Raw genomic sequence first — 10,392 nt, forward strand, 5'->3', positions numbered from 1 at the left:
GGAGCGGAACAGAGTCAAGTAACAGACATGTTTGTACGTGTTTGCAGTACACAAGCCGTGGTTGTGTGACCGTGCCTTACACACACACACACACACACACACACACACACACAAACAAAAGGGACGGATGATGACGCAGCGGTGCCCAGGGCACGGACTGATTAAAGGCCCTCCTCAGTTGAAAGCCCCCCACCCCCAACGTGTTAACTATATCATGAGATGTCTCGATTCTCAGATGTAAGTAATGGATTTTGGACCTTTCATATCTAACAGACACACACACAGTACAGACAGCACTCGTGCACACACGCGGAAAGAAACTTGTTGTCAGAGCTGCGGCTGCCCTGCAAATTTATCAATAGAATAGTTTTGCAGCTGAATAACATGACATTTCTCAGTAGTGAGGTTCTTGAAGCAGTTCAACTTAAAGATTTGTTATTAGACGCTGCTGCTGAACACTGTTGAGAGACGGACAGACACTGGTTTTCTCACTCTCTCTCTCTCATAACTGCGTTAGTGAAGTGAGTGAGTGAAGTGACATTTAGCCAAGTATGGTGACCCATACTCGGAATTCATGCTCTGCATTTAACCCATCCAACGTGCACACACACACACACACACACACACAGCAGTGAACACACACACACACACAGCAGTGAACACACACACAGCAGTGAACACACACACACACCGTGAACATACACACAGCAGTGAACACACACACACACACACACACAGCAGTGAACACACACACACACACCGTGAATATACACACAGCAGTGAACACACACACACACACACACACACACACAGCAGTGAACACACACACACACCGTGAACACACACCCGGAGCAGTGGGCATTGGACTCTCTAATGAACTCTCTAACCATTAGGCCACGACTTCCCCGTTAGCCTGCATATCAATGGCTCAAGCCCCTGTTATATTGTGAACACCAAAAGGACTGAGGTCACTTCTGGCAGGTTCCCTTTCTGGTTCACTTTAAGTGAACTGGGTTTGGTTCCTTTCCAATGAACTTTGAGTGAAAACACCCAGAAAAAACCCCCGCTCCAAATGCAGAACTGAAACAATATTTTTTAGAAAACTGAAGTGGAAACTGCAAACACTGTATTACAGTTTTTTCTGATTGTTTAAGCACATTTTTTGTAACTATTGGCAATTTTTGCAAAACTCTACACACAAATAAGAAAACCTTTCACCCAATTATCAAAACATTGTAGTTCTCTTGCAAAAGCGAACACAGCTAGATTAACTCTTCACACCTTCGTAAAAATGGTGTTTTCGTATCAAACAGTAAACACAAGCCATCATCTACTAAGCACACAATGTGCCAACTACACACTGATGGTATGAATACAAAACACATCTGGCTTTTGCTTTCTCTGTGTACAGATGTCAATTTGAGGTCATACTTTTGTCATAGTGTCATGTAAACATACAAGGATCCAAACTTCAAGTATTGGTGTTTATTCACACTCATCAAAACCAAGACAAAGTCAGAACACAAAATAGTAATTTCACAAAAAAAAAAAAAGACAATCAGTCTACATCATGTCGTCTTTCTGGGTCCGGCCACAAAATTTCGTCCACATCGCATGCGATATCCTCCAGTCCAAGGCACCGGGGAAAATATCTCCTTGAATGCCGTATCCAGGCCTGACATGATGCCTGGTCAATATCTCCACATGCCTCCTCCATTGCCTGTAAAAGGGCTACCTGTTGATGAGGATGACGGTCGTACACTTTCCAGCGCCAGGCAGAGAAGAACTCCTCGATGGGATTTAAGAATGGAGAGTATGGAGGGAGGTTGAGTGCCATGAAGGATGGGTGGTCTGTAAACCAGTTGCGGACCAAAGCAGCCCTATGGAAACTAACATTGTCCCATATGATGACATATCGGGTATGCTCTGGTCTCTGAACAGTGAGCATGTCATGTAAGGTGTCCAGGAATGCAATAATGTGTGCAGTGTTGTATGGGCCTATGGTTGCATGATGGTGAACAACACCATTTTGGCTTATAGCTGCACACATGGTTATGTTACCACCACGTTGTCCTGGGACATTGATGATGGCACGGTGTCCAATAATGTTCCTGCCACGTCTCCTGCTTTTACTGAGGTTAAAACCGGCCTCATCTACAAAAAGTAGCTCATGTCCCATGGCATCTGCTTCTAGTTCCATCACTCTCTGGACAAGACAAAACAAATGCAACACATCAGGCCCATGCACAGCACTACAGTATGCACTTCCAGATTCAGAACCAATGACACTATAGCTTACCTGCACATAGTCATATCGCAGTTGCTTTACACGTTCTGTGTTTCTCTCGAAAGGAACTCTGCAAATTTGCTTCATTCTTATTCTGTGGCGCGCAAGTACACGACTTAGTGCAGAAATGCTTACACTGTGTATATTTTGAAAGATGGTGTCATTATCAATTATGCGCTGCTGTATTTCACGCAGTCTTATTGCATTATTGGCAATCACCATGTTCACTATATGGGTCTCTTGCTCTGGAGTGAACATTCTTCCTCTGCCCCCAACATCTGGACGTCTAGCAATTCTGTAAAGTAACAATTTAAGTATTTTTGCATGTATGGTACTGTTGTGTTTCTCATTAGAGTATGGCAGTGCTACAAAGTACTTACCGATTCTCATTTCGAAATGTCCTAATGATGCTTGCCACAGTGTAGCGGCTCAAATTAGGCTGAACCCGTTGGCCAGCTTCCCTCAGGGTCATCCCATGGTTGATGACATGGTCCACTATTGTAGCTCTGATGTCATCAGTTATTCTATTTCTTACTCTTCTTACCCTTCCTCTTTCCCCTCCTCGTCCTCTTCTTGCTCCTCCTTCTCCTCTTCCTCTAACGTCCTCTAACCCTCTCGCTTCTTCACCTCCACGTCCTCTCCCTCGGCCTCCTCTGATTCTCACTCTTCTCACTCTTACTGCTCCTTCCATTGTACTCCACACAGACAGCTTACCTGTGGCTTACTTATAGTGCTTAGGCTGATTGCAAAGTGAAGTAATTATCTAAAACAGTTTTCACATGTGAAAGTGTGCCAGACAGTTGGCAAAATAGTGTTAATGATAGCCATACATGTGTATAATTTTGCTAGGAGTGTGTTGGAAATTTGGTAATTGAGTGTAAGCAGTGAGTTGTGTTTAAAGTTCTGCAAAAAGCGTGTTGTGCAGTGAATTGTACCTACAGTTTTGCAAAGTGTGTGTTACAAAATTGCAAACTGAGTGTAAAGCAGTGTTTGTGCTTTTAGTTTTGCAAACTCAGTGAGTGGTTTTGCTATACGTATTAATAGTTTTAGAAATTGTGCTACAAGAATCACGATTAGCGCTTAAGCATTCAGAAAAAACTGTAAACCGTGTAACCATGATGAAGAAAGGTCCCATCACATTCCTCATTTCTCCTCATTTGTTGATTTCAGTCACTCCCACAACAGCATCACTGACAGTGACTGTGAACTTAAAGCAGCTGAGCTTCTGCTGTCTCTGCTCTATAACACAGGAGCAGCTCCACACCATGCTTGTTCTGGGTCTGATCACCTGTATTGTGCTGAGAGCACTCAGTGCTCAGGCAAAAGTGGTCGATAGCTTTGAGGAGTGTAAAGAGTTTTTCTACAGCGAAACAGAACCAAGAGGATTGGATCAGAATGCCAAGAAAATCTGTCAGAAGCTGGAAAATGGAAGTTTTCATTATGCTTCTCTGTACTCTGTTCATCACAAAATCCCTCTCTACAGCGCATACACATTGAACCCTGGATGCTCAAGGGACACTGAAAGGAAAGACATCTGGCACCTCGAGCCACAGGTGACTTACTATGAGCTTAAGACAAAAGACTTTCAGTAGCATCTCTGCATTCCTTAAGAATCAGTTCAGTTATTTAATTAAACTATTGGTCTTCATTCTGTTTTGTCTTTGCAACATTTAGAAATACATTTAATATTACAAAATAAAAAAAAAAACATACAATTAAAATTACATTTGATGGTACTTTATTGAATGTTTATATACCATAATTGTACAGTAAATGTTAAAAATGTTCATTAAACGACAATGTAAGTAACAGTAAGAACAAAGCCTTTGCCCTTATGAAATTTAGAAGGAAAAAAAACACAAAAGTGGATTAGGGCCAAGCATTAATAAAAAATAAAACCATCTGAAAAAAACTTGTTAAATTTTGAGAAAAAAGTTGGTAAATTTCGAGAGAAAAAAAATCTAATTAAAAACCCGCCCAAAACTTTAACTGTCAAAATAATGTGATAGAATGTAAATCAAGGTTGATAAGAGCCATTTTTAACTCCTTATAACGAAATAATGACGATACAATAATATAAATATAATGATAAATTTCCCATGGATCAAATCGGGGCAAATACATTAAATAGAACTACCAAATATGATGAAAATGCAAAAAAAAGCCCAATATAAGTGATCAGAATAAGCAATTCACCCACCTGTTTAAGCTCACTTAAACCATAACAGTCCGTGAGATACTGCTGTGTGTGTATTTGAGCGCTGAGAACTGATCGCGTGCTGTATGAGAACTGAAGAAGTGGAGCGTGCGCGAGAGAGAGCACTTCTATCAGCGCGTTTCCGCCTATCGCACCTTCACTGACTTTAAGTTAATCGACAATGAATTGTGACTCCCGGGAAAAACGGGACGTCTGGTCACCCACTCCCTAACCCTTCGGGTGCTGAGGCCATTGTTTCAGATCGCTAGTTCGCGTTTTGGTAGCCTATCCGTCCACCGCGGCTGCCATGCAAACGCACCTTATCCAATCCAATGACATTTTGAAAGACAAGACAGTTAACTTAGCCTATAGGATGTATTTTGAATGTCAGGTAGTCCTCCAATAACATTTTAGTCCCGTCTCGTCTTGTTAATGAAGACGCGGCATAAATTTCGTCATAGTTTTTATCATCAGATATTAGTTTTAGCTCGTCAACGTCTCGTCTTAGTCAAAGAAAATAGGTTCGTCGACGAATATTTTTCTTCGTCGTCTTCGTCAACGAAATTAACACTGAAACCGTCCAGACTCTACTCATACTTGGCATTGACAGCTGCTGGACTTGAACAGTTTTGACTGTGCAAAGTTCTGCATTATGTTCTAAAATGTTTACTTCATGAAATACGTACTGTAGTTCTGTCTGAAGGTAAGCGCATTAATGTTGTTATTTATTTATTTATTTTTTGCAGTCAGATTATCATACAGTGTGTATCAATGAATAACATATTTTTGGCTGTCTCAGGTGTGTGCATGAACGAGAGTTAATGCCAGCTAATTTACATTGCTTTCTGATCCCTTTATTGTGCACTTTTTGCACAAAAATGAGCTTATTCTTACTGTGGACATTGAAAATGATGCATGTGTTTTTAAAGGGTTAAAGTCATCGGTTAATTTCTTGATTGCCACTTTGAAAAGATTTCTGGACATTTTAAGCATATTTTCTGTCTCCCTTTAACGCATTTGCCCTGCTTTGATCCATATTCCTGTGAAACTGATTTATCTTTATTTTATTTTGTCATCATTATTTTATTTTAAGGAGATAAAAATGGTCCTTATCAACCTTGATTGACATGGAAATAAAATTCTATCACATCATTCTGGCAGTTAAAATTTTGGGCTGGTTTTTGTTGAAGTGGGCGGGTTTTGGTGAGCTTTTGGGCTGGAAATCGTCAACCCGATCTGGCAACACTGCAATCAAATTCAAAACCGCCCAATCTGACAACACTGAGTTTGGAGAGTAATGCACATGGATGCAGCATATGATGACATCACAAAAGCGGAACTCAACTGCCTAATGAGTGTTTAATAATAATGTACTAATTAGGTAGGTTTAGTGTTACTACAGTAAATCCACTGTAAATATTAATTTATGGATTAAGTATTTTAACTGATTGTTGATGCACTGTTTCTCCTGATTTTCACGTCAGTGTTGCTGAGACTGACAGTAATGTTTCATCTGCCTTTATTTGAGCTTAGATCACCGCAGAGTCTGTGGTTTGATTAGGGTAGGCAGGCGATAGGGAGAGCTTTGTTTTCCCAATAAGGCAGCATCTAGGCTATTTAATAATTTTAATAAATAAAATAATTTACACTGTTATTATTGCATCATGTTAATGTACAATAATACTGAGGAGCAAACAGTATCTGTAAGTATATATATATAGCATCTAATTAGCTACTATTTACACTTTGCAAAGATCTGCTACTTTTACATAACATAAATAGAATGTCTATTTTCACTAATCTCCAAAAATGCTGCATGTTCTGTAAATAGCATCTTTGGCAGGGGTCCAAATATGGTCCATGGATGAATTTCAAATGGCCTGCAGCTTGTCTATTGAAATGTAGTCTATTGAAATGTAGCCTATTATATGTGGCCCACCAAGCATAATTTACAAATCATGCAGTTTCACAATGTCAACACAAATCATAGGCAAGGTGTATCAGTAAAACGTGAGTGACAACAATTTGATAACTCATATTCACGGTCACATGATAATTCCTAAATGCACCGAAAGCAAAACAGCGCTACTTGTGTGAAGTGAACTCAGAACATATGCGTTTACTTGCTCACAGGTCTCGATCAGGCAAGCACTAAACAGCGCTATGAGAAGTGTTTGCATTTGGAGCAGAGCTCTCTGATACAAACCACAGACTCTGCGGTGATCTAAGCTCGTATAAAGGCAGATGAAACATTACTGTCAGTCTCAGCAACACTGACGTGAAAATCAGGAGAAACAGTGCATCAACAATCAGTTAAAATACTTTAAATCCATAAATTAATATTTACAGTGGATTTACTGTAGTAACACTAAACCTACCTAATTAGTACATTATTATTAAACACTCATTAGGCAGTTGAGTTCCGCTTTTGTGATGTGATATGTGATGAGAAAAGGAAGAAAAGTGAGTTTGGCAAAAGACTGACCTGAACCTTTGTTGACTGCATCATATGCTGCATCCATGTGCATTACTCTCCAAACTACTATATGCCACTGTAGACGCTGTCCGACACTCTCCAACAAGATGAAAATTAACCTGACACCAGTGTGTTTATTCTCCGCATTTTAATTAGACTTTTTCCTCAACATTTAATGATTTTTATTATTGCTTGGCCCTAATCCTCTTCCATACAAATCAGCTAACATATTATTTCTTCTGCAGATTTCCCAATCTACAGCCCAAATTTTTTACATGGTCCGTGAGAGTCAAAATAATTCAAACCTTTATAAAGGAAATCAAGCCAGTGACTACAGTGACCCCAGATATGATGGTGGACACCTGAACCCCAGCAGCTTCCAATGCGGTGACGGCCGAACAGCGACGTTCACTCTGACCAACACTGTACCTGTGGACACGTGCTTCAACCGTGTCCACTGGAATAAATGGGAGAGCACGCTGAGGCGTTTCTTAAAAAACAAACTTGAGACAAACAAGGATTATTCTGACACAGCTTTCATTGTCACAGGTACGGTACCTAATGCCAATGTACGGATCCCACACACAGGAACCTCTGAAGAGCCAGAAAGGGTGACAGTGCCTTCTCACATCTGGACGGCCGTCTGCTATAAACACAACAGTGATAACAGCAAGTCCTTTTCCTTCGGCTATATGGGAAGAAACCAGCCAGAGAGTGGAATAAACCTGATGAGTGTCTCAGACCTGAACAATCAGCTCAGCAGACTCTACAGTGAGCTCTCAGGAACCCGTCAGTCAATTAAGATTTTTGTTGGTGAGTGTTTTGGTTACAAAATTAAATTAAACGCGGTTATGGAGGTGTTTGATAAATTATTTAATCTACCAGTGACCCAAGCAGACCAAATGAGCTCAGAAATACAAAACACATATCTCGCATTGAAAAGGACTTTAAGCAGTGACAGCATACCTGAAAAAAAAGTCAAGGTGAGTGAGATGGCAGTAAAATTAACCTTTGACAGTATAAGCAAATACTACAATGTGGCAGAGGACCTGAGGGTTTTTGCTAAAAGTGCTTGTCTTATAACTAATGCCAAATCAATAGAAATTAAATTTGAGACTGATCAATTTGGAAAAAGGGATCTATTCAAGGTGTCAGATGCTGTTGAATGCCTGCTGGTCCCAGAAAAGCAGAATACTGCAGCTGACGGCTCACTCTGCTCATGCATCAGACAATCTGATTACAGCTTTCAATGCAACACAGGAGGTCAAACCAAGCCTTGCTGCTCCTCTCCCTGCCTTTACCAGGACTATCTCAAGGGCTACAGGTGTTATTCAGGCCACACGCTGATAGAGTGCTCACCCCCGTATTCACTCATCACGTATAAAGGACAGAGGTGCTTGGATAATCACCCCTGTGCCACATATGGTGAGGACTACTACTGGTGTAGGACTGGCCCTGCAGGTTACATACAAAAGGGGTGGGACTACTGCAGCCCTCCGCTGTGGAGCAGTAAGGCTAAAAATGGGAAGACTATAAATGGGAAGTACTGCCGTAGCAACCACGCCTGTGCAAAATATGGCAAAAGCACTCCATGGTGCTACACAGATGATGAAGAAAATCATGGCCAGTGCTGCACTTCTGATGACTGCCGCTCAACTGTTAATGGCCAAACCTGCAGGTCTGGTCACACCTGTGACTACCATGGTAAAGGTTACCTGTGGTGCTACACAGATAATGGAGGCAACTGGGATTACTGTTGCACAAAGTGTGGCTAGTAGACAGTTTACCGCATTTATTGCAATTAATACTAAAGTATGTCTTTGTATAGAGGATTGTGATTGTACTTGCATTACTTACAAACCTACAAATTTTCTAACAATGTCTCTCGTGCATGTTTCTCAAACAACATCAGCTTTAAATATATTTTCCCCTGATAATTTGTATGCAAATGCAAAAGGCTCAATAAAAACTTCTATGAAACATCAATTATACAATTGCAAATTCTTACACAAAGCAGTATGGTTTGTTTTCATGATTGTGCAGAGGCACAGCTTAAAACCTGCTCACAAATGCACTTACAGTACACTCCTCAACAGATGCCCCATGATATTCAGCCCGAGAAAAGTTTCATAATTTCACTCACATCTATTTGTATAGTGCTTTCCACAATACTTTTTTTTTTATACAAAAATTGCCATAATACCAAGATATGTTGTTTAAAATATATGTTTTTTTTTGGTAATTATTAGATGCTGTCTCATTAAAATGACATTGTATTTTCTTGTAATAGCTAAATGTTATGTCATTGAAACGGTATGTTATCTCAGGAAAAACTTGCTGTTTATTATGTTATAACAAGACAGTATGTGGTTAAAACAACATTTTGTATGTGACATGTCATAGGCCTTTGTCCACTGATCTGTAATAGAGAATTGATAAAGATCAGAGCGGTCACAATCACACCAGGCTCTGCATAAGACTGACCAATATTGAGTAGCCTATGTCTTGGATAAGTTGCGCATGTACAGCACACATTTATGCACAAACACAGATTATTTTCTACATGTCAAATGTATAAAGAAAGAATAAAGAAAGAAAAAAACATGAATTATAAACTCATTGATTTAGCTTCACAATTTAAAATATAATCTGCATGCACAATAAACCATAATAAGGTTCAGGTTTCTACAAGTTTTAATAAAAATGTAGACCTTTTTAATAAAACTAGTCATAAAGCACATTTCCAGTATGTTTTGGTTGTTATTAAAGAAACTTGCAGTTTGCCTCGTATGTGAGCTAGGTGCATTTTGAAGGCCTCATGGCCTACGTGACTGCGCTTATGATTAGAGAATAAAGAAGGAAGTACTGGAAGATGTCACAGGATGAGATCATTAATATATAATGTGTGTAAAACTTCAAATTTATAAGTCTTTGCAACCTTGGGCACCCAGAAAGTGGTAATTAAGAGAAGTTCTTTAGTGAAAAAGCATGCTAAGTATACTTGCAGCCAGACTAATTGTCAGTATACTTCAAGTGTGTTAATGATTAGTTAACTTGAAGTGTGCTATTTTGGAACAACCTTTTTTTGTACTAAGTGTATTTTAGTTGTAATTCAATTATACTAAAGTATAAATTTAAGTGTATTTAGTGTACTTTTTGATGCTAAATTGGAACAACTTCAAGTACACTTTAAGTACATGCCTATTTTCATGCTTGATTAGTGATATTAAAGTGTACTTTTTTTGTATTACGAGTACATTAGAAATTAATTATGAGTGTCTTTTAAACGCAAAAGCAATATACTATAAATGTATTATTTTTGAGTAAAATTATACAAATTGTCCCCCCAATGCTGAATCCATTTTTTAAGGTCATAACAATAAATACATAAATTCGATGACAGACAGAGACACATTATTAACAATTTAAACA

General features: G+C 39.3%; 1 protein-coding gene across 2 annotated transcripts; it reads left to right on the forward strand.

The window, feature by feature from the left end:
* The first annotated feature begins 3,528 nt into the window (after window positions 1-3,528).
* On the forward strand, window positions 3,529-9,536 carry LOC306867129 (uncharacterized protein). Of its 2 annotated transcripts, XM_079412668.1 has the most exons (3): window positions 3,541-3,840; window positions 7,206-7,347; window positions 7,510-8,938. In XM_079412668.1, the coding sequence occupies exons 1-3, from the start codon at window positions 3,553-3,555 to the stop codon at window positions 8,733-8,735; spliced, it is 1,656 nt and encodes a 551-aa protein (XP_079268794.1). In that variant the 5' UTR covers window positions 3,541-3,552; the 3' UTR covers window positions 8,736-8,938. The 2 variants fall into 2 exon arrangements, with proteins under 2 accessions (XP_079268793.1, XP_079268794.1); XM_079412667.1 differs by having other exon boundaries at window positions 3,529-3,840; window positions 7,206-9,536.
* Window positions 9,537-10,392: the final 856 nt, after the last annotated feature.

Source organism: Barbus barbus, assembly GCF_936440315.1.
Source record: "Barbus barbus genome assembly, chromosome: 48".
NCBI lineage: Eukaryota > Metazoa > Chordata > Actinopteri > Cypriniformes > Cyprinidae > Barbus > Barbus barbus.

Bases quoted from the DNA above. Each gene is read 5' to 3' on its own strand.
- LOC306867129 (XM_079412667.1), top strand. From the start codon at position 3,553: ATGCTTGTTCTGGGTCTGATCACCTGTATTGTGCTGAGAGCACTCAGT. The intron at 3,841-7,205 runs GTGACTTACTAT...TTTCTTCTGCAG, and splicing joins TCTGGCACCTCGAGCCACAG to ATTTCCCAATCTACAGCCCA.